Below are 24,467 nucleotides of genomic sequence, written 5' to 3'. Positions count from 1 at the left end.
CCTGCCCTAGTCACACAGATCCTCTGATTCAAAATAAGCACTATATTTCAATCTCAAAACCTGCTGCTGTCAGCAGAGGCGTATTTTTTCATGCTCCATCAGTCACTCTCCTTTATCTGGCCTCACTGTGGAAGCATCTCCCTGCCCGGAAGTGGGTCTGATGTTTAAGTACTTCTCGTGCAATAGAGCCTGTGAACTTGAGCCGACTACTTCATCTGGTATTTAACCAATGCAACAGTGATCTACCTGTTCTTGCACAGGAGTGAAAACTGGCTTTGCTGGCAACAGAGCCACGGCTTGCCTGTATCCACTGTGGTCCCTTTCTAAGGTGGTTCTGACTGTGCCATTTCCGTCTTAATCTGTGGAGTGTGGAAATCACCTCCTCCAAGATGGAAGTCCACCTAATTGCTACTTAGCCTCTAAGTATCTTCTGTGTGCCAGAAATCTTACTTATGAATTTCAGCTGCTTAGCTTCCTTTTTAAGGATGCATGTTTTGGTACACAAAAACATAATTGTCAGTTTACTTCCAAACCTTCCAGTAACATGTTGGTTTATAATAGCTTTTTTCCCCCCCTTTTTCTCTCCAAGAATCTCCATCTTTGGTCTCTTAAAGGCGGAACCTATCTTCCCTACATCCCTTCTTTCAATGAAATTTTCTTCCAGCACTGACAAGGGCTGAAAACCATTTACCCAACAGCTAGATTTTTAAAGCGCAAGGACAGGCTTGCTGGCAAGTTTTGTCTGATGTCATCTGCTGAGCAATTTATAGGAAGGGCGCACAGCTTCTCACCAAGCTGATCTCGGGCCGCCTCTGCCCCAGGACTCCAGCCTCTAACCAGGATTCCTGAATAACATCCTGCTCTTTCCCAATGTGCTACTGGAGGCCAATAAACTACCACATTGGTCCCAACAAAAAGTGACCTCATGGCAAACTTACGGCCATCTTTGCAAAGTGGAGGACATTTTTAAAATTACAAAAATGCAATCCATTGTACGGAAACATTCTGTCCCCTGACTCCTGAGGAATGAAACAGCCAGTCCCTGCCTCCTTCAGCTTTTTGGTGCTGAAGCGGGAGTTAGATGCCTGTACTTAAAATCCAGCTGTTCTCTCAGCATCCCCCTTAGGGCCTTGCAAGATGTAGTGTCACTGACCTAACCAGTCCAAGACGGAGGGCTTTGGGACCCTGATCACCTTTCCACCTCACATGACTAACGATCTTACTGGAATGATAAGGCCGGTCCAGCTAGCTATCCATTCGGATTTTCTTTCCCCCATGGAAAAGAAAAAGTATTTCTTGGGGGAAAAAAAAGCTGTTTAACCTACCTACTTCGAGCTGAAGGAGGCTGGCTGCTCCTGTTTCTCTGTTGCCCCCAGGCAAGATTAGGAGAGTTGGCCGTTGGCACTTCATCTCGGGGTCACATAGATGATCTGCTGATCTTATAATTCACAGACCTCAATCAGAATTTGATTGGTGCCCTGTTCCCACGAAGAAACAAGGTTTCGGGATATGTTTATTTGATTCGCAGGTGTTTCCTGCCTTCAGAAGAAATCAAAGATCCGAGTCAGGACATTTCTTCTAGTGAAGAAGCAGAGTCTTAATGTTCCCAGGCCAGCCACATTAAGACTCTTAAACAGCCTTATGTCTTTTCTCAGCGATGAATGGTCCAATGGAATGTCCTGGAAGAAGCCACTTAGAGCCAAAGAGCTACATGAGAGAGTCAGCTGAGAAGTAATACATCAAGAATTTGATTTTTATCTCCCTCAGGATTCTCTTCCAGCTGGCCCTGGGAAGAAACAGTGATAAACTAGAAATTTCTTGGACATGATTGAAGCTAATCTCATCTAAGATTCTACATCATGACAGTGCCAAGTCCTCAGCAAGGAGGCAGCATGTGGTAGTGAGAACTGCACTGGGTTCTAGAGCCAGACAGACCTCTGCTCTGCAATGCTGAAAGAGTGAGGTGATCTCTGGCAAGTTACTTAATCTCCTTGAACCTCCAGAGGGAGAGACCATCATACCCAACATAGGAATAAGCAAGACATCTGAAGGGCACAACCCATGGCACATAGTAGGCATGTGACAAATACTGGTTCTCTCATGTCTCCTTTCTTCCTGAAATGTCGGCCCGTCTGTCTAGGCTGGTAGAGAAGCATTTGGGTCCCGGTGCGACCACAACTAGCTGTGGACCTTTGGGCTAGTTAGTTTTCTACACCTGTTTCTGCATCTCTAAAATGGAGAAAATGGTAATACCTACCACATGAGATGGTTGTGAGGAGTGCATTTCAAATATACCAAGAGCCTGAAAAAACAAAAGTGGCCCAAGCCTCTTTTAGCCTCTGAGAAACTGGTTCACATGGGTTTACATTAGCCCATGTCAACCAGCTAAGCAAGAAGCAGTTAAATCTCAGTGACAGTTACAGCAAAATAATAAGGAAAAAGTCACTGCAAAGGAGCTTAGCCCCACGGCTGAAGGTCTGGGTTGGAGAGTCCGACTGCGAGCGTTCAGTCCGGGCTCACCATCTGAGCAGCTGTCTCATGTGGGGGTGGTAAGTACCTTCTCTGTGTCACCGTTACTGTAGCCGTCAAGGAGGATGATAATACTCTACTTTCTAGGGCTGCTTTGAACACCTGGCTCACAGGAGTGCGCTGTCAGCATTACTGTCACCATTATCACCATCATCACCGCACCCTGGGACCCTCAAGAAAGGACAGCTAGGTCGTAGTGGAGAAAGAGAGGCCGTTTATTTGCTGTGCTGAGACAGACACCATCAGTTATCCAGCTGGCACAGAGAGGCTACCCCTCGGTTTATCCAGTGCTTCTGGGGCCTGTCTGTCGGAAGTTCCATGGAGAGGACGTAGTTGGTGGAGTGGCCTGTGGTGGAGAGGGTTCCTCTCCGGGCACTTGTTTTATACACTGGACACACGTAAATGTTCTCGTGCAGAAACGTCGCACTTTCCCCAGGTTTCAGCCAAATGATGGGCAGTGGGTCATAGAGGATTTTGGGGAGAGACTCCCCGAGCTGCATCCTTATCCTGTCCCAACGGGCACCTTCTAAGAAGAGTCCTTTTATGTAGGCCCCATCTTTTGGGTTTCTCTTCATGACCGTTTCTTGTGTGGTTACCTGGAAGACAGGAAGCTGTGAGTTTCATGACTGGCCATTTTCCTAAACGGGGCACCATGAAGAGACTGCAAAAGTGCCACCTGGCTGCAATGTCTGCCTTTCCCAGGATGCATCTTGCAGGACACTGGGCTTCTGCGATAAGAGTCCTGCCTGTCATACACAGGTCAGGTATGATTTCTAGTCAGCATGCTGCCCTGAGATACGGGAGGGATAGAGAATGCACTGAAAGAGGAGTTGGGGGCCTCATAGAACAATCCTTTCCCTTTGGGACCTGGAGCTATACAATGAGGGGTCCGATTCAGATGCATGCTGGCAAAACAGTTGTCTGGGGGGAGAAATAAAGCCTTGATTTGTGGTTCTTGTCACTGTGGTGTAGAGACTCCCACCATGGTCAATTTCAGGCTCTCAGCTATTTAACAAGTCGCCCCACCTGCTGAGTTGGTGTGAGCCAGCTGCAGACCCCTGTCTAGATTCCTGGGTGGTAAACTCAAATCCCTTTCGGTAAGTGCAGAAAATGGTCTAGGTGTAGGAGAATGGGCAGTGGTGGGGATGATGGTGAACCAGAGAGCACAGGCTCCATTTAAAATCATTCAAACTCGAATCTTTTGGTTATTGTCAATGGAATGTTCTTCCCATTTCCACTTCTAAGTACTTATTGCTAGAATAGGAAAAGGCTATCGATTTTTATGTAGTTAACCAGTATCCAGTCACCTTACAAATTCTATGAATTCTGATAGATACGTTTTTAGGGTCTCTTGGGATTTCTAGGTATACAGTCATTTCAACATCAAAAGATGTTGAAATGAAAAGATGATTTTATCTTTTTTCCAATGTTTATGCGTTATTTTGTTTCATTACTGCATTAACTTTGGCTTAACATTATCTTCAAAGGCCCATCAAGTGAAGTTTATTCATAAACTAAATTGAGACCAAGGGCAACCAGTTTGTGACCTCTGGACTAGCTGAACTCAAAGGATCTTTCCACAGAACGTAAAATTCTATAATGCTCTATGTAACAGTCCATCTTACTCCTTTCTCTCCATTTGGTATGGGTGAGCCCTGATGATTGGCAGTTCCTTTAACCTCACTGCAAGCAAAGGACTGCCCAAGACCAATAACATCCTTCAAAGTGCAGAGCCCATCATGACGAATAGACAGCGTGAGGATGCTTTCATTTCTCAGGTATGACGGTGGCAGGTTTTCCGTTGGAAAGAGTCCTTTTTATATACACAGAGACAAAGCCTTGGGAATCCTCTGATTCTGTCAGGGATAACGTTTGGAGCCACTGTAAGTCATGCTAAAACTCCATGTGGACCATCTCAGAAGCATTTGGGCCACATGTTTGGCCTAATAAGGAAATGGGCAACACTGCTTTCTCTGGCTGACCTGTTGGGCGGGCCTAACCCGAAGTTCTCCTACCTCAAACTCAAATCCGATGTGGTCGATGGGGATGGTGTATTTCCGGGCATAATTCTGAGAGACACCCGTCAAAAAAGACTGTGTGAAGTAGAATCCGGAGATCCAGAAGACCACAGGGGGTCCATTGTCAATCCATTCCTGAACAGCCACAGAAATAGAAATTCAAAATCAACAAAACATCAAAGTTAGTTCAAGGGCGGGTAATGTAAATGAGTCCCATTAAGAAATAGGCTTTTTCTCATTTTCCTTGGAACAGGAATTCTCGGTTTCACTATTTTCCCACTTTTGTAATGAAGGGACAAAGAAATATATGTCTGCTTTATGCAAAGCATAGGTGCAAGCTGGTGTCAGGGATACAAGAGAGCAGGGGAGAATAGGTGCCGAGTCTGGACTGAGCGATAAACACTCGCCTCCAGAAGCAAGAGTGCCGGCCCATTGATTCCCTTTTCTTTTTTTTAAACAGGGCAGACATCTTGATTTTTATGTGTAATAATCCAATGTTTACAGGCTAGCTCAGAACTCTTTAAGTTACCAGGTAGCCAAACCAAATAGATCTTTTAGCCACGTCTGCCCCGTGAGCCACCAGTTTGTGACATTTACAGTAGTTCCTCCCCTGTCCTCCGGAGGCCATAATCTTTGCCAGAACTTGGAAAGTCTCCCTTCCCGCCCTCAACTCTGGGAAGACTGTTTCCAGTAGGAGCTCAGTCCAGGCTGCCGCCTCTACTCCCTCTGCCTCCCCGCCTGACTGAGCGTGCCAGGTGCCCAGTTACCCGACTCCCAGGTACCTGGAAGAAGGCCAGGCGGGCCAGCAGGTCAGCCACATAGCCCCCCAGGGGCTTCAGCGATGGGTAGGACTTGGCCATCCACATGGCTGGCACTTTCCCCATGAGCATGCTACTGAAGACATCCTCCAGCTCGGAGGACATCAGGACCTGCCCTTTGATGGCTCGGCCAAGATTGATGAGGCTTCCGCGAACCACTTCGGTCAGCCTGGAAGAACAAAGGGGCCGGCTCAGCCTGCTCTCCAGGGGCCTCGTCCTACCCAAGCACACTGACTCCAGGTCTCTCTTAACTTCCCCTCCTTTCAGAGGTCAAACAATTAATGTGCATTCATGGTAGAACACTTACAGAGATGAGAAAAAAATTAAATACCCATTATCTCACCACCTAAAGATAGCTTTGATGGATATATGGGGTCGGACAATTAAGCTTGCGAACTTAGTTGTCCGACCTTCGTATCTCTTTCCAGATTTTTCTGTATGGAAACACAAATTATTTTTTAATGGGATCACACTATATTACTTTTCTGTACTCTGTTTTTCTCTCTTAGCATATAGGGATCTTCTTCCCAATCCAGGGGAGTTAAATTGTCCTTTTTAATGACTGCAAGGTGTTCGATTTAACTATTCCCCTCCTGCTGAAATTTATTCTTTCTAGCTTGTTGTCACTGTAAACAATATTGCTAGGAACATCCATTCATATCAATCTTTGTGGAAATGAATAACGATTTTCTTACGAACATTTTTAGGTCAGCGGGTAATGCAATCTTAAGGGTTTTGAACCATATTGCCAAAGTCGTTCTTTTTATAGACTAGGAGGTGTGTTCCTGAGAAAAGGCAGCTGAAGGGCAGCCTGGGAGATGCCAAGATCACCTGCCCCCCATTCTGGCCTCTTGGTTATGAGGCCTGACCCAGCCCAGAGGGAATGCACTTGAGATGCCAAAGAATCTGCCACCAGAGAGAGCTTGTCATCGCCAAAGATTTATGAAATCCTGAATGGACACGAGAGTGATCAGATGCAAGAAGAGAGTCCGATGTGTAACCACGAAACAGTCGTACTATTAATAAGAGGAATTTAAGGTTCAGACGTTTGGTGCGTGTGCTTCGCTGAGGAGTCACGGGCAAAGCTACCAGCTGAGGGATTGTACCACACGCTTCTAATGATTACACCTAAATACCTACTTGCAAAAGTTTTCTTTCTATTCTTGCTACTAGGCGCTCTGCTAGTTTCAGTGTTTTCAGTACGCAAGGAAGGAACATTGGCAAACACACACACGGTGCTTGGAGCCACATCGGCCACCAAGCAGCAAGGGCTCCATCAAAATGGCTTGAATGGCTCCTTCTGCTATTAGCCTGCGCTTGGTGGTGGTTTTTACCTGCCTTTGCAGATGTCACATGAGTGAGTGGCAGAGAACAGGACTGACTGAGCCCTGGGCCAGCACACAGCCCGCGCCCCCACGATGGGTGGGGCACACGGCTTCCTCTGCAGAGCAACCCCTTATTACGTGTCCCACTCAGGCACGGCCCGCACAGCCCCCTGCCCCAGCTCCCAGGACCTGGCCCACCTGTTGAACCTGATGAGCTCCTGCCTCAGGACGGTGTTCATGGATTCCTCATAGACCACGGGGTACAGCTTCATGACCACGTCCAGATCAAAGTCCTTGGGGAGCTTGGAGAGTATGTCCTGGGCCAGCTCCTCAATCACTTCCTTCAAGGGCAGCAGAGAGGCGAGTGAGGAACAAGCCTGTGGTCTGTGGCTTCGGGTACACCTGACACAGTCAGCACTCGGCTTTTTAAACACAGTCTGTTGGACCTTACCGGGCACGCTCCTACGGGAGCCAGTTCTGCAGGTGAAGGGGTGGGGCATGGACACAACCCCCCCCCTGCCTTGGGCAGGACATCACTCTTTGGCCCAGAAAGTCAAAAGCGGAGCCCTGTCCTCACACCTGGAGCAAAGGCCTGGGGCCAGGCAAGGCACTCCTGCCTTCAAGGTCACCCCTGGGTGACAATCTCCCGCGGCGCTCTCTCACAGCTGGCCCGAGGACCAGCTCCTGGACAGATGGGGCTCTCGCTCAGTGCCAGTGCCAGGATGCCAGGGAAGGCAGGGGGCCATTCTTCAGCCTGGGGCAGCAGGCTCAGCCCATTAGGGAGGGGACAGCCCCAGCGGAACAAGAAGGAATGGGGCCTGGGAGTGGGCTGTGCCATCCTGCGGCTCTGGAGGCTGGAATGTCCACTCCTTTCCCATTTCCCACTGGGACGGGAAGTTCCACCCCCCAAGTTGAGACACCCCAACCAGGCTGGTTTCCCTTCATACCTATTACTACTTCCGGCACCATGAGCCACATCAAGAAACCAAGAATGCAAAACCCACAGCTGAGAGGGGCCGAACGTGGGCGAACTGGGTAGATGGAGAAGGGAAGGGAAGGATGGGAGAGAAGAGGGTGAGGTGGAGTCAGGGGATGGTGGTTCTGCGTCTGGTTCTACCCCGCGTCTGTGGGCCTTAAAGCGAGTCCCTTCCTCTCGCAGGGTTCGTTTCACCCTCATCTGTAGATGAGGAGGGTGGGTGTGTCAGTGCTTCCCAAAGCATGAAGCACCCAACACGATTCCAGGTGCCTCCAGGATATGAAGCAAATAACGCTGAACCACATGGCGAGAGCGTCACCCTCTTCTCAAGTTTCATCCACCTTTCTCTCTTCACTCCCGTGCAGGACAAAGTCTGAGGTCAGTGCTAGCTGAACACCGTGTGACACCTGCTTTCACAGGACACCAGCAAGGACTCAGTGACCACCTGGGGAGAGTCTAGGAAACGCTTGGCTTTCGTTTTGTTTCTGTGGCATCATGATTTGATGGAAGTGGTCCTGGGTTTCCATTGGTGGTAACGGTAGACGGTTTTTGAAATCAATGATTTTAAGCAAAACAGAATTGGTCTTAAATATTATGTAAGTGGAGTATAGCTGATATGGGGGTACAGGTTACACAGGAACCGCTGATGTCTTGGAAACACTGGGCTCTTCCAGCTCTGTATCTGAGGACGCTCCCAGTGAGACCAGAGCACACGCGCCCTCCCACAGGGGGCTGCCAGGCCTCCCCTTTCTGCCTCTTGTTCATCACACACAATCTGCGTGCCCCTCAGAGAGCACACTGTCTGGGAAATGGAATGCCAGCCCGGTTACCTGAGGAGACTTGCCACTCTCTCCCGACTGTCTGGGCAGGGTCAGCAGCACCCCCTGAAACAGCTGGTTGGTTTCCTGGTTGTCCTTGGTGATGTCGGCATTTTCATGGAGGCCAAACACTTCTGGGTGGGCCGTGATGGGGAGGTTCCTGAGATAGTCGATGTAGGACTGGAAAGGAAATCTTCAGGTGACACAAATGTGGGTTCCCTGGAATCCTACAGGTCACCCAGGGCATGGCCAGACCTGACCTGAGCAAGAATCACACTGGATCAGGAGCAAGCGACACACACATACACACACACACACACACACACACACACACACACACACACACGGGGTGAACATGTCCCAAGTTCTGCATTTTCTGGCTTTGAAGTCAGACAGAACTGGGTTTGGGCCCAGCCTCAACACAAAGTAACTCTCTAACCTTGAACTTGAAACCCCAGTTTTTTAGTCTGTCAATGGAAAGACAAATGAGGGTATGAAGGAGTACGGCCTTGGCATAGAACAGGGACTCAGTAAATGAAGCCCTTTTCATCCTTCCTTCAGATTTCTTATTTTCTTCTTTCCTTTCTCTTTCTCCCATCCAGTTTTCCGGTCCCCCCCTTTTTGCCACCTTCTGAACCTTTGTTTGCAAGTAGCGATGTCCAGCCTGTTCACTACCAAGGCTGCATCTCCACTTCCCTCCCCACCCCAAATGGATCCCATATTGTAAAAAACCTTGTCTCCAAACACATCGCATGCGTTAGACAGTAATGATGTCTCACTCATAGGCGCCGTGGAATACTGGAAATAGCTCACCGTCCCAAGGCTACCCCTGGGCACTGTTTGGCTGTGCTGCAGCCTCTGGCCACTTGGAGGCAGCCGCGCCCCCTGGGGACACAGGGCCCTCTCCCTCCCCGCCCCTCACCTGGTAGGAGCCATGGGGAGGGATGTAGTAAGTGTCTCCGGGAGCGACATAGTAATGGTCCTGCTCGATTTCCTTACAGTAGAACGTGGAGAGAAGGGATAGCAGGAGACGCCTGTCTTTGTCATCGGTCACTCTGCCTCCGTAATTACACTCCCCTGGGGACGACAGGCCCAGGAAGAAGTTGAGCCCAGGGAAGGTCATAAAGAACTTGGTCATTAACCTCAAACAGAAGGTTCTGGGAGCTAAGGAGCTGCCTGAACAGGGTGGGTCTGAGCTGCAGGCAGTTTGGTCGGGAGACCGACCCAGATGTACTGTGTGTGGCGACGCTGCGAGCATGGCTTGCCCCTCTCGAGAAGGACTTTCACTCAGCACACCTACATCACGGCACTTACGCAGTGGGGGTCAGCGGGGGTTTGTGTTGGGGGACACTACGCTGAGTGGAGGTCTGTCTGACCTTCTGCACTGCACTGAAGCGGGGTTTCTCCATCTCTGTACCGTTCACGGCTTGGGCTGCTGCGTTCTGTGCTGTGGGCCTGTCCTGGGTGCTGTACGGTGTTGAGCAGCAGCCCTGCCTTCACTCAGTAGAACCCTCATTTAGTCGTGACGACCAAAAATGTCTGCAGACATTGCCAAGTGCCCCCTGGGGGGCAAACTCACCCCGGTGACAATTGCTGCTCTTAAGCCTCAGTCTCATCAGCTGGAAAATGGGCTTACAACATGGAGCTCATAGAATGCTGTGAGGCTCAATGTGCTCATTGCGTCGTGGATGAAAAGGGGTCCCATGGAAGTAACCTCCCAGGGAGACCGATCATAAATTCCCAGCTGGGCAGGTCAGGGTGGGGAGTCACCCCCCAGGCCTGTAACTTCTTTAGTGAGAGGCTTATCTTTGCCGTAAACAGCCCTGTCCATTGTTTCTGTGCATCTCATTAACACACCTTTGACATAAGTGGGACCACCCTCAAAAGAGCACCTGGCCTTGTAAACTACCCTGTAGTCCAATCCCCGCCTTGCTTTCTCCCACCTCCATATCGTCTTCCTTAATTTCCCTTCTGAATTCCAAATGCATAAAAGAAGCTGCAAACTGTTATTCTGAGAAGCATTCTTCTCAGTCTGTTGAGATCTTGTTTCCAGGCGTATCCTCTCTTGTCTCAAATAAGTTCTTATAAAAATTTTCTACAGGGATGGACGCTTCTTACGTCAACCATGTATGCAAAGCGCCTGCCACGTGACGGGGCAGAGGGTCCAGACAAACCCTTAACATATGGAGCTCAGGACGGAACTTGTGTGTAATCTTGAAGAAGCTGGGTTTTCCCTCCGACTTCTGAACATGGTATTGCATTCCGCTGGCACATCTCTATTTTGTCCTTGAGGGCAGTGACCAAGTCCATTAAATGTTGGATTCTGCTTATTGGGTTGCTTTGACATAAAGCACCAGGTTTTCTTTTCACCTTAGGGTCCCTCTCCTTCCTCCCTCCCACTGCCTACCCCCTTTCTTCTCCCACTTATAAAACTCCTACTCATCCCTCAAAACCCATCTTTATGCCTTCATGAGGTTTTCCATGGCTATCCCTTGCCCCATCCCTGAGATTTCATCATTGGGCTGCCTTTCTCCTTTATAAGTGTTTCTCTTGTTGAACTTATCACTGTATTGTCATTTTTTAAAAAAATATCTCTCCTTGTGAAGCCTTTGAGAGTAGGGATTATATCTTAATTTTGTTGTTACGTTTTACAAAATCCAGCATGGTGAGCAGCATTAGTGAGAGCTCAAAGAATGAGTGAGCAAATGAATGACTGGAGATAGGAGAGGAGCAGGCGGGGGGGGTCTGACACTGGAGGTTCCCAGCTGCACGGGCCCCTCCCACACGTACCTGTCAGGTAGGTCAGAGCATCGAACGGCACCTCCTCATACTCGTTCAGAAACATCTGGGTCTGCCGCATACTGATCCGCAGGTCGGATTCGTTGAATTCATAAGGAATATTCCAACCTGCATGAGGCAGAGAAAAATGAGAGGCTTCATTCAGGGCCGAGAGCTCTCAGTTTCCACTCGGAGATGTAGCTGGAGGGGTTAAGCTCAAGCTCAGCCCCATGAATCAAGCACCAGCCCAAGTATTTGCCTTGACATTCCGCCCGAGAAAACATCCATTCCAAAACCAGTTTCCTGATGGAGCTCCCCATTTGTTAAGGAAGATGTTAACATCCTGGGATTTGTGGAATGAGAATTATGCGCCCCGGCTGGAATACTGTGGCAATGCACAGAGCTCCAAAAACAGCACCAAAGCCTAGCGAGAAAGCAGTATGTATGGCTGGGCGGCAGAACCAAGGCAGCTTTGAGAATTCCCCTCCTCGTGGTCATGGGAGAACTGGGTGGCTGGCCTTGAAGGAAGTCCCTCTTGTATTTACAAGGGTATAATGAGAAATGCCCAGGGGGGCTGGACCCGTGACACAAGCGTGTGAGCTGGGCCTGGAAAAGAGAAAAGGGATGGTGGGGCCTGTGCTTGTCAATGGAGACATTCACGTCCTCCTAAACATTCACATTCAAAGGGAAAGATAACGAAGTGCTAAAATTTGTGTTCTGGCAAAGAAAACACAACAGGGCAGCTGGCTGCAAACCAAACTGTTGCACGGCTCTTTGGAGGCCTGGCAAGGTGGGAGGACGTGGTGGGTGAACGGCAGATGCAAAGCGAGTGCCTGCCTTGGCTGTGTGGTCCCTGCACCCCGCAGTGGAAGGCTCCGCCGGTCTGGGGGATGAACTGGAACCAAAGTGTGTAGGTAGAAGGAAAGGAAGAAGATGCCAGAATCCACAAGAGGACAATTGCCTCCTCCTCCAACCCAAAAGCATGGCTGACAGTACCGAGGAGGGTCATTTCAAGGCTGCTGAACAGAATCCAAGGCAGTTTGTGGGTGAGACGGGTAATCCAACCTTAAAGCACGATGATACGGGACCTGTTTTTAGCAGTTCGAGGAGCTGCTCTAACGAAGAGTACTAGGTTAGCATTAAGTTAAGTCATGGTTGGTACGTTAGTAAAGAAATGTATTTTTCTATTGTTAAGAAGAAGCACAGACAAATGTCCCAGCTACAGTTCTTTCACTGTTGTGCACATGTAAAAGAGAGCTACCTAGAATGTTATAAATCACCTGCTGACACTCCCTGGAGAATGGCTGTTGTGCCTGAAATAGTCCAAGTTGCCAAAGGGAAGGGCCTACCAGCTTCTCATTGTCACTTCGGCGATCAGGGGACCTCTGATTTTGCTGCAATACCTCTTTCCCTGACATGGACGCTGACCTGCTCATAGGGTTGCCAGATTTATCAAATAAAAATACAGGACACTCAGTGAAATTTTCATTTCAGATTAGTATATGTATGTCCCAAATGTCACACGGAACATACTTACACCGTATTTTATTGGCAACCCCATCCGAGGACCAACTCGAGCACACACCTGCGTCCGTCTGTGATTGTCCCCAGGGGTCCCCCAGGGATCGTACCTAGGGGTCCAAAGTTCCTCCTCTCTTGAACGATGGCGTGGAAGAAGCAAAGGCCAAACAGCAACTTCTGCCACATCACCGCCTTTGTGCAGCTTTGGAAGAACATGGGGTCCGAGATGGGGTCATTGAGGTAGGATCGCAAAAGGTTGGCACGGAGCCCTTTGGGGGGCTCGTTGGTCATTTTGATCCCATTCTGGAGGACGCTGACTGGAAACTTCTCGGATGGATAGCTGGTTAGCCAGAGTCTGGAAGAACAACAGACCTAACTAGAGCAACGCAACAAGTTAAATTGAAAAACAGGGAAAAAAATTAAAGCCACCATTCATTAAGTACTACTAGATGGCAAACCCCATGGTGAGAGATTAATGTCCCTTCATTTACTTTCATCCTCACAGCCACTCTATGTGGAGGGGTTTGCTGTCCTTGTCACCAGGGAGGAAACGGGTATGGAGACATCAAGGGGGTTTTCACTTAGAAGCAACTGAACAGAGAGGTGAACTCGGGGACCCCGCCTCCAAGGCCGCTGTCCGAGTCACCACGGGACTTCCTGAGCACCTGTTTCGGTCAAGTCTTACATCCGGCACCCCAGGAGGGGCCGAAGCGAGCAGAGCACTGTTCCTAGTGTCCAGAGACTCACAGCCTCGCTGCTAGGGGAGGAAACAGGGCTGGACAAGCACACAGAATGCAACACAGAGCACAAGGCATTATACAATCGAGACTGAAGGGAGGGAAGGAAATAATGGGCTGTGGGGGGTCCATGGGAAGACAGGTTTCCATGCGTTGGGCAGAGCAAAGTCTGCCAACTATGATCAGAGCCTGTTTTTGTAAATAAAGTTTTATTGGAACCTGGCTCTGCCCCTTCACCGACATGTTATTGATGGCTGCTCTCATGCAGAGTTGAATAGTTGCAACTGAAAAAACATGGCCCACAAAGCCTAAAACATATACTATCCGGCTCTTCACAAAGTTTGCTGGCCTCTGGCATAGAGGAAATGGCATTTGAGAATATGGAAGGTTTCTTTATTTAAAATATAAAAGTGTATCTACGCCCACGAAAAAATGGGGACATACGTAAAATACATAGAAGAAAAAAACTTCGTTTTACCACCTACAGGTTGGTAACATTTTGGCACACTGCCCTCGAGGTTTGTATTCGTTTGTTTTTCCTACCCGAGCTCCAGTTACACACACACCGTGGCATCCTGTTTTGTTTCATTTTGCGGCGCTTTTTTTGGCCAGACATTAGAGAGGTTTCCAGCAGGTGGATTTGGATGGAAGGTCATTAAAAACACAGGACACGGTCTGAGGCCCTGAAGAGGGAAAGTTGGGATGTGGTGAGGCCCGGTGGGCACGCTGCTGTGTCCGGGCCCAGGGCTGAGAGAGGAGGGGGGCGGGAAGAGGCCTGATGCCTGATGCCTGGCTTTGGGCTACAGGTGAGTGATGTTTAGCTTGCACCAGGCAAACCAGCAGTGCTGTAACGTGTTTTAGAAGTAGTTGCTGACTTCTAAAAATCTAGGGCTTCTGGATTCCCGTCTTCCTTTTAAAATAATCAGAAAATCTGATCCCAAGAGGCCTGCCTTCCTCGAGGACACTGATCAGCTAGGGTCAGGCGGTCACGGCTCTGCTGTACAGGCCATGTTTCTAGTTTGCTACAGTCCCCATCGCTCCATATTGCATCCAACACGGGGGCTGAGAACCCTGGATGGCTGCTTCTGTTCTGTGAGAAGGGGAGTGTTTCTGGTGCCTCATCTTCCTCACGCGTGTATGTTACATTCCTGCTCCTGTGGGCACCTGAGTTCACGACCTTTGGGTTAGGACCATATGACAGAAGACCATAAATGTCGGCATGAATGATGTTTTCTTCATTGAGTGTGTCATTAATGATCAATGAATTAATTCACCATCGCAAACCAAATAAAATTTTGAAACAAATGGGCCTCACCCCCTGTCTGCCCTTCCACTCTTACGTGAGTCTGACATGAATATAATCAACTATGACCTTTCTGGCTTTGTAAATAAACACCAAATACTTTCCTATTTTCAGGAAGATATGACTAAAATGAAAATAACCAGCAAGCTCTGCTGCCTAGAGCAGGAGTTCGCAAACTTTTCCTGTAAAGGATCAAACAGTAAATGTTTTAGCTTTGCAGGTCACATGGACCTTGTCACAACTGGGTGTAGCTTGAAAGCAGCCGTAGACAACATAGAAGTGAGCAGGGCTGCATTTCAATAAAACTTTATTTATGCACACTGAAATTTGAATTGCATCTAATTTTCATGTGTCATGAAATATTATTCTTTTGATTTTTTCAACCATTTAAACATGTAAAAACTGTTCTTACCTAGCAAGCTACACAAAAACAGGCAGCAGGCTAGATTTGGCTCATAGGCCATTGTTGGCTGACCCTAGGCCTGGAATAAGAGAATCACTGAACACTTGAGTGGAAAGGGGCCGTGACGTCTGTCTGGTTCATCTCATCACTCTGTAAACGCAAAAACCGAGGCCCAGTCTTGCTGGGCTTTAAAGTTCATAAAAAATAAATAGCTAGTTATGATGTTGATTAAAAGTCCACAGAGCCCAAGAAAACACAGGATACAGTAAGGACAATGAATGGTGTCTAGACTGCATGTGAGGTTTTTATTTTTACAGACAAATAATTTTTAATGTGGTGACGTTTAATCCACCTTCCCGGACACACTGCCTGTCCCCTGCCCCTGACAAGTTCTCACAACATATACCCCAGAGTCATAGGATAACTTCTCAGTGTTTCCTTAATGAGCAGCTTTGCTTTTACAGATGCTGCCCCTTCTCATTGGAATGTCCTTCCTGGCAAACTCCTATTCATCCTGCAAAACCCCAGCACTAGTCAGTCCTCCACGGCTTTCCCCGACTTTCCCTTCCATTTTCTATGCTCCATGGTTCTTCTTAGAACATGAATATTGTTCATCTAGGGGCTGCCTTCTGTGAGAACATTGCTTTTTAAGGGTAGAATCATGTCTCGCCCATCATGCCACCAGCATGATACCTGGAGCTCAAGGTTGGGGCCCAGAGAGAGGCAGTGGGGGGCGGGGGGCAGCGTCTCACCTGAATCGGAGGTTGGTGGTCTCAGGAACAATCACCTCTTCACAGATCTTCTCCAGCGTGGGCATCCAGCTCGTGGCCAGGTGGCAGTTCTGTAAGACCACCCACGTCCCATCTTTGATGGCCGTGTGGATCATTTTGGCCGCAATAGGACCTTGGCCTTGGCCGAGGGAGATGGTCTGTGTTTTGGCCCCTCCCATGCCAAGATCATCAGCGAACTTCAGCAGTCCTGAGACCAGGAAGAAAAGAGGTTTTTGAAAGAGAGTCAGCCGACTGAGACCATATGAACAACAACAACACAGGAGAGTTTACATGAAATCCTGGACTCAGAAAGAAACTCACTGGTTTCTGTTAATTACAAAATAAGCACATCTCTGGGGAAGGCTTAGATTTCTCAGGTAAGATGATGATTCCTCTTTTGCTCTGAATACACACATTCTTGATTTAAAGGAAAAAATTACACAAAGTAGAAAAAAAAAATCAGAGTTTAAAAGAGAGAAATTCCCAGCTGCCAAAAATGAAGAGGAAACTCAAAACTAGAGCAGTGAGTCCACATAACCAAGGCACCAGGAACTGGGTTTTTACAAATTTATTTCACTGGGAAGCACAGTTGCTTGGACAGTGAAGTTTCAAGTTAGTCTCTCTCACCTGCCTTTCCCTCAAGGCAGCCAATGTTACTAGAGTCTGTGAATCCTTCCAGACATATTTTATGCATTTCAATAAATGCAGACATACTATTGCACTTACACGAATTGTAGGATACTACTTTGCTTTTTTCATTAGCTCTTTTCCACATCAGTACATATCTAAAGGCCTCATTCTTTTTCATGGTTACATAGTATTTCACCATTGAAAACCCCGTACCTTATTCATTTAACCAGTCTAGCAGCTGGAGTTTGGCATGGGAGGTAGACATGACTTTGCACCCAATGGAGGCAGGGTGCTGGATCTGAGACTTTTGGACAAAATAGGATCCTCAAAGGGCTGCACCTTCATGTTTAGGAGAACCAGAAGCCTGGCGACTGACTCAAGCAGCAGAGTGGGAGCTGGTCACTGGCCGGTAGCCCGGGTGGAAAAAATGAACAAAAACTCTCCAGTGAGGAATCAAAACAGCAAGCCTTATACCAAATGCCATGAGGGGTGCAACACTGCAATGCACCCTGGGTGGGGGATTCCCAAGCTGGAAATCTCCCACAGCACTGAGCCAGAGGGTGACACCCCCAGAGCCCCACTGTCGGGTGTGAGCAACGTTGTTCTGTTACGGCACTGAAAACCCAAGAACCTGACCACCCCACAAAAGAGCAAAACTATCAGCTACACGAGGAAATCCCTCGCTGGTAGGGACAATGGGGAGAATACTCCAAGGATGACATGTGGTCACTGTTACGGGCCGAATAGTGTCCCCCCACCCCCCCACCCCATCCCAGGTCCAGACACTGACATCTTAATTCGCAGGACCTCAGAACGTGACTGTATTTGGAGATGGGGTCTTTAAAGAGGCGATTAAAGTAAAATGAGGTCATTCAGGGGCCCTGATCCAATCTGCCTGGGGTCCCTCTAAGAGAAGGAGATTAGGACACAGCCTCTCAGAGAAGAGAGACCATGTGAAGACATAGCAACTAGATGACACAGGGAGAAGACAGCCAACAACAAGCCAAGGAGAGAGGCCTCAGAAGAAACCAACCCTGCTGACACCTTCATTTTGGACTTTCCAGCCTCCAGAGTTGAGAGAAAATACATTTGTGTTGTTTAAGCCCCCCAGTCTTTGGTATTTGTTGTGGCAGCCCTAATGGATGATTACAGCCTCTGAAAAAGACCATAAAAGAAACACATCTGAAAATCATTAAAGAAGGAACACAAAGCATAATAAAATTTAGAGTTCGATGGAGAAAAAACATCGATTTGCAACAAAACAAATAAAACTTTTAGAAACGGAAAGCATGGTCACTGAAGATAAAACCTCAAAAGCACTGATTAAAAGAGCAGCTAAAAAGAAGATTCGTGAACTGTCAGGTCTACAGTCAATTTTTCAGCCCTGGTAACGGGCACCCCTGGCACCCTGGGTATGGTCTCGGCTAACAGAGAAATGTCTGTACAAGATGAGCCCGGAATATATGGGGCATATACAGGAAGAATGTTGTCAAAAACAACTGGGGTTCTGCGAAAAGGACAGAGGCGTGAAGGTACCTCCACAAGCCAGAGACTGAATCATTTGAGCAGCAAAGAGAACAATGATGGGAGGGGAGGAAGGCACCACTGTATCTGAAAATCCAATGTGTTCAAAAATAACCTTACTGCTTGAGTAACTTTGAAGGTTACTAAGGCCCCAATTCATTACTCTGGAGGCTGGTAAATGAAGAGAATGAATCAAACATCCTCTCTGCCTGTCCTTTTTGAACACGATTCAGAGTAAAACCGAGTAAACAGAGGAACTGACGAAGGAAACTGCTTCTTTATAGAAGAGTTCCAGCTACTAGGTATGGAAGGAATGAGAGAATTAAAGTACTGCCATCCTGCAGCCCCCAATGAAGTCATGGACCTGGGTAATGATTTTCTAAGGCCACTGAAACCATTGAGTCAGTGGTTCCTAGTATGGGCCGTATATTGGAATCCCCCAAAAAGTTTTGTCAAACACAATGCCTGGGTCTCACCCACACAGATTTTAGTTTTACTGGGCATGGAGAGTTTCCTTAAAGCTCCCAGGTGATCCTCACGGGCAGGCAAGATGGAGAACCGTCCCATTACATGCAAGGCTGATGGGAAACTTTCTCAGGGAAGCGGTGGGGGAGTGCGGACGCGGGTCGCGTTGACAGTGCTTGAGCCACTGATCGATCTTAATCAGAAGAGAAAGACAACTAGACAGTATGTGCCCCCTGGGTGAGGCGCAACGAGGGCGCAGCTCCTGGGAAGTATCCTGGGGTGTTGTCCCAGCCGACTGTGGTCAAGCCTGCAGCGTGGGGCCCAGGAATGTGCTCTGCTCACCCCGGGATGTAACCGGGCCTCCTCCTCAGCTCATCATCACTGACAGACCATATTCTGACCTTTCCCCTACTTCTCTTCTTTACCTTTGCTGGTTCCCGCTAGTTTCCCTAGTTTATATCTGCCACGTAAAAGGACACAGGGAAAAAGCAGAGGTTCCAGGAAGAAGTCATGAGTTGATCTTTGACGCTAACATTGAGGTATAGGAACCTGAAAGGGCACCAGTTCATTTCAGTTCCCTCCTCGAACTTCCTTCGAGAAGCAGGTGCTGGCTTTCTATCTGGGTCAGGCTATGGGTCAGGGCACTCGTCACGCCGCTCAGCTTTCACACAAGGTCAGCCTCGCCCTTGGCATTTCTGGTCATCTTTTTTTTTTTCATTCAGCAACAGATAAAAATAAAGCTTTGAGATTCCCCCTACAGAACAGAAAACGAATCTATTCCTGTCAACACCTCATACCCTTCAATAGGCACAAACGACTTCTGGGAAGATAGGCAAACTGGGAATAGCGGTTACTTCTGGGAGGGTTGGGAGGAAGATGTACCTTCCACTCGGCACAAGGATTTCTCCATCTCGGCACTACTGACAGTTTGGGCAGGATAATCCTTGGTGGTGGGGGGCCGTCCTGTGCAGTGCGGGGTGTTTTGCAGCACCCTTGGCGTCTGTCTACGAGATGTCAGTAGCATCCCCTAGTTGGGGCAGAATGATTTCCCACTTTGCAAAACATCCCTTCAAGGGGCAAAATGGCCCCGGTTGAGCCATAGTCCTATACATTTGCGTTGTTTGTTTTATTACACACAGTATTAATTGTTCAAAACATTAAAAGAAGAGAGAAAAGCCTAGCTGAGAGAAGCAACAGTCAGACAAAACGGTTGAAGGCAAAGGTGACAAAGTAGCAGCCAGCAGGCTACACTAGCCCTGGGTTGGAGCTCGCCACATTTTTAAGAAAACATTTGAATGAGTTATCAGGCTGTGAAAATGGGAGATTTCTGGATTGTTTGCTGTCTCTGGAAAACTCAGGTGATCTGGCCATCCTGGGCTCCCCTTACCAGATGGCACCTTCCTAGCTTCCAGATGTGGGAGCTGAGTAGCTGCCGGCCCTTCAGGCAGAAGAAGTGGCCCCAGCCCCACCTCAGCCTGTTCACTGCTTGACCTCCATCTGAGTTGGAGACTCCTGCTGCGAGGGCCATACTACTGTCATCCATCCATGCCTTCTGCCTTACCTGCCATTGGGTCTGCGCCCGGAGACAACACGAAAATCAGCGGTGCACAACAGCTGGAGTCACTGTAGGAGCCCTGGAGGTCAAAGGTCGGGGCTTCCACGTACGGGTTGCCCATGTGCTCAGCAATGAACTCGCGGACGGCTGGAATCATCTTGTCAGGCCGCAGACATCGGAGGATGGCCATCCGCTCCAGTCCCCGCAGGAACCTCCAAGACCCGGGGAACTTCTCCTCGTGGGGGGAGGCCGAGTCGTAGATGACCTTCCAGGCGTGCGGGTATTGCTGCACGTGCTCCATCAGGCCTCTCAGCTGGGGCAGTGCCGACGCGAGCACCACTTCGGCCCACGCCTTCTCAGACAGCCAGTCGGGCGCGGGGTTGGGGAAGGGGTTGTCCAGGGCCACACCCCCGGTCAGGAGAAAGTACCACACGGCCTCATCCATCTGCTGCTTCTCTTTCAAGATGCCGATGGTCAGCAGGAGGGAGAAAAGCAGCTTGTCCTTCTCAAACAGAGAGCGGCAGACATTGTTGTAGACGCTGAGGGTGAAATGCTCGATGATGTACTGGATGCGTTGCTCCAGCTGCTCGCTCTTCTGGCTGTGGGCCAGAGACAGCACGTACAGGTTCAGGAACCAGGCCAGCGAGTACTGGTACATGGGCTCGATGTGGGCCAGGTCGGAGATGCAGAAGAAGACGGTGGCGGAGTGGACAGCCACTGGCTTGTAGCCCAAGCGCGTCGCGTCGATCTGCATTTCTGTCACCGAAGCAATCTCCTGCTTCTCCAAGATGTCTTCAGACAGCTGTTTGGAGGAGGACAGAGCTTTGATGGCGGTCTCGTCCTCCAGGATGTTGCCCTGGGACAGGGAGAGGACCTCCAAGATCTTATCTTCGATCTCTTTCAGCTGCTGCTTGTTCCTGGCGCTTTCCACAATCAATTTGTTCTTTTTCTCTTCCAGCTCTGGCTTCTCCTTGGCGGCCACCAGGCCAAGCAGTTGGTCTTGGAGGCCCAAGGGGGTGATCATGAAATTGAGGAGGCAGACTTTTACAGCGACTTCGGGGAGGTAATGGGGGTTCCTCAGACGGGTGGTGATGTACAACTTAAAATCCTTGGAGTACTCGATGATGTTTTCCCCCAGCCGCATGTACTCCACGCCTTGCTGCTTAAACGTGGACTTGAGCAAGATGGGCTCGATGAAGGCATCCAGCTCTTCTCCAACGTTCTCCAGTAAGACGGGGGTGCCAAACTGCAGAGCGTTTTCTAGCGTCCTCACGTAGCTGGTGTCCGAGAACTTGATGACGGACAGCTTGTTCACTTTCTCCATGTTCTTGATCCACTTATTGGCCTGCCCCTGAGGGTCGATCATGAGGGCCCAGCGTCTGGAGTTGGACACGATGATGCCATTGTCGATGGAGAAGGAATCGACGGGCAGCCCAGCGATCTGCCAGGTGCGGATCCTGACGGGGTCCCCTAACGTGCTGCTGAGACTGAAGTCGTGGGAGCCGGGGATGGCCCTGTCCTTGCACTGGGCCAGCCACTGCGTTTGGCATTCGGCCCGGTAATCCACGGTGAAGGCCCCCAGGTAAGCCACGGTTCCCGAGGACACCAGCACGTCCCCCGTCAGGTTAGTATAGCAGACCTCCAGCGCCCGGGCAGCTTCCGTCCATCTGTCCTTCTCGCCCCCGAGACCGCTGATCAGTTTTTCGGCCCTGATCAGCTTCTGGGAGCAGATCGTGATGTTCTCCTCCAAGGTCTTCTTCCTGGTGTTCATCTCCTCAAAGTCGTCGTTCAGGGCCTGGAGGCGGTCTTCCACCAGCTTCAGCTCCGCTCGCTTCTGGTTCAGCTTCTGCATCTGGATGTCCAGCTTGCCCTCGGCCTCCTTCAGCCGCTCCCGCTTGGGGGCCACCACTTTGGCCACGCGGTCGTACACCTCCATGGCCCTCACCCACTTGCACAGCCCCTCGCAGGCAGACGACACGTTTTTAATGACGGCTGGCTGGAAGTCGGGGTGATCGATGAACCTTTCCCGGATCCGCTTCATGACCACTGGGGAGATGCTGTCTTTGTCATACGTCTTAAGGCTCTCCAAGAATTTCAGGTCGCCGAGAATCTTCCTTGATAACCCCCAATAATCTTCTACCATTTTACCTGTTTGGGACGCAAAACAGAGATGAGATTGTTATTAAGACATTCTGGCTGAGACGTAAAGACTTGCGGTGACTACTCTTCATATCTGGCAAAAAAACTCAAGCTCCTGCTGAGGGTTTTCAGGGCAGTGAAACGACTCTGTGTGACGCCATAATGACGGACACGTGTCATTATACACTCGTCCAAACCCAGCGAACGTACGCCACTAAGAGCAGGTGCTAATACAAGCTGTGGACGTACGGCGACACTGGTGTATTAATGCAGGTTCATCAGTTGTCACAAGAGTCCCACTCTCGTAGGGCAGGCTGCGCATGTGGGGAGGGCAGGGGGATGTGGGAAATCGCTCTGATGTGACTTAAAGCTGCTCTAAAAATATAAAATCTCAATAAAAACATCGAAGTTCCTCCACATGGTCTGGGAGGCCCACTGACCTCACCCCCCTCATCTCTGCCTCGCTCCCTGACTTCAGTCCCAAAGGGCCTCCTTTTAATTCCTCGATGACCCCAAGTGCTTCCCTACCGTGAGCCCTTTACCCAGACTCCAAGTGGCGTCTAGCTGGCTCCTGACCTGACTTCAGGCTCGTTTTCAAGCTACTTCCACAGATGTCCCTCTCTAAGGCAGGCCCCGCTAGCCCTTCCCTAACATTTTCTTTCATCTCAGCGGCTAGAACGCCCATTCCCTGTCTAGCATTTATCGCAATGAGCCCTTTTTGTTTACTTTTCATTGTCTGCCTCTCCCGCTAAGCTGTGAACTCCTGCTGTGGTGACTACCCGCTGGCTCAGTGCCTGTAACTCCGTTACCAATAAATATGCATTGAAGGAATGTGGCCCCTTATCCCCGTCACAGATGGACCAGGCAGACGAGCCGTGGGCATGCGTTCTGAAGATTCTTTTTCAAGTCTGGGAGGTAAGTTAGATGGAACCTAACCAGTCCTCCTCGTGAGTGAGTGGGTGAGGCCCGAGAGAAAGCAAGGATGGGGAAGACGCCAGCAACTGGACAGAAAGTCATCTGTGGCCCCCGAATGAAGCAGGGCCCTCATTCTCATTAGCACCCATCATGCCAAGGACTGACTGACTGACTGAGCCCTGCTCTCATCCCAGGGCAGTTCCTGGCTCTGCAAACACTTGCCACGCTCAGGCTCATCCAAAAATGTGGTACTTGAGGCATCACGGTGAGTAAAACGAGGCAAATGTGTCCCGTTCTTAATGCAAACACAACAAACAGATATTTCCCCTGAAGGTTTTTGTTTGCCTTCAGGAAAATGAGCAGCTTCGTTTAAATTCAAGGTCCCCCAAAACTCATTCAATTGTTCTTTTGCTCCATCCCAATAGACAGGCTAAATTCTGTGGGTGAAGTGAATATTACACACCATTTGCTTTAAGTGTGAAGTAAGAAAGGCAAACGATGTGTCCTGCGCATTCCTGATCCGAGACGAGTACTGACTTTCGGGACCTGGCCAGGCTTTGTGTGCTGTTCTCGGCCCTGGCGGCCCCTGAGGCCCACCCAGGAGCTTTACAAATACTAGCGCTCGGGCCACCCCCAGGCCAAGGGGTTAGGGATCTCTAGGATCCAGCACCTGGCGCCGTATCCCTCATGCTCCCTCCCAGGTGACTCTCGGCTGTGCCCCGGGTCACGTGCTGGCCAGCTTATCCTTGCCCAGGCCGACCTGTCACAGCCCAGCTGCTTGCCTGAAGAATGCTCTTGTGAAGTCCACTCCCTGCTTATCCATTCCTGCTCACCTCCGTGTCTTCTTTATGTGGGTTTTGGCCTCCAACTGGCCAGGGAAGAGGGACTGCTGACCAACGGGAGGCAGAAGCCAGAATTCCTGTTTGGTTCTAGGACACGGGCCTCGACACAAGACGCTACGTCCACTTCAGATTGTAAGGAGATTGAATATTCACCTATTACTGCGTCTAGGCTCGATTACATGAGGAGCTTTCTTCCCTCCTCCCTCCCCTCCCCCATCCTTCTCTCCCCATTTCTAAGTCTCAGAATCCCTGTCTCCCCACCTTCCCTTCCAGTTTGTGTTGGCCTCCCTTTGCCCTCTAACTCCTCTCTACCAGCTCACGCTCCACCCGACCCCACCTCTCCCTCCCTGTGTGTCTTTGTTTTCTTGCCTCTGTCTCCCTTCTTCTCACTCGCTCTATAC

The 24,467-nt window shown here is 49.5% G+C and overlaps 1 protein-coding gene across 1 annotated transcript in view; it reads right to left on the bottom strand.

Annotated features, from left to right (window-relative positions):
* Nucleotides 1–2,771: 2,771 nt before the first annotated feature.
* DNAH3 (dynein axonemal heavy chain 3) overlaps nucleotides 2,772–24,467 on the bottom strand; it is a 108,465-nt gene continuing 86,769 nt past the window's right edge. Inside the window, exons 52-61 of the mRNA XM_074323111.1 lie at nucleotides 20,177–22,318; nucleotides 15,979–16,204; nucleotides 12,894–13,138; nucleotides 11,275–11,391; nucleotides 9,407–9,561; nucleotides 8,497–8,664; nucleotides 6,889–7,031; nucleotides 5,330–5,534; nucleotides 4,545–4,682; nucleotides 2,772–3,125 (exon numbers count right to left, since the gene is read on the bottom strand). Of these exons, the coding sequence (XP_074179212.1) occupies nucleotides 2,772–3,125; nucleotides 4,545–4,682; nucleotides 5,330–5,534; nucleotides 6,889–7,031; nucleotides 8,497–8,664; nucleotides 9,407–9,561; nucleotides 11,275–11,391; nucleotides 12,894–13,138; nucleotides 15,979–16,204; nucleotides 20,177–22,318 (3,893 nt within the window). The remainder of the gene's footprint in view (nucleotides 3,126–4,544; nucleotides 4,683–5,329; nucleotides 5,535–6,888; nucleotides 7,032–8,496; nucleotides 8,665–9,406; nucleotides 9,562–11,274; nucleotides 11,392–12,893; nucleotides 13,139–15,978; nucleotides 16,205–20,176; nucleotides 22,319–24,467) is intronic.

The sequence above is a fragment of the Rhinolophus sinicus genome, linkage group LG18 (genome assembly GCF_036562045.2).
Source record: "Rhinolophus sinicus isolate RSC01 linkage group LG18, ASM3656204v1, whole genome shotgun sequence".
Lineage (NCBI taxonomy): Eukaryota > Metazoa > Chordata > Mammalia > Chiroptera > Rhinolophidae > Rhinolophus > Rhinolophus sinicus.
Note: the sequence above shows the minus strand (reverse complement) of the source record. Positions and strands in the feature narration are given on the sequence as shown.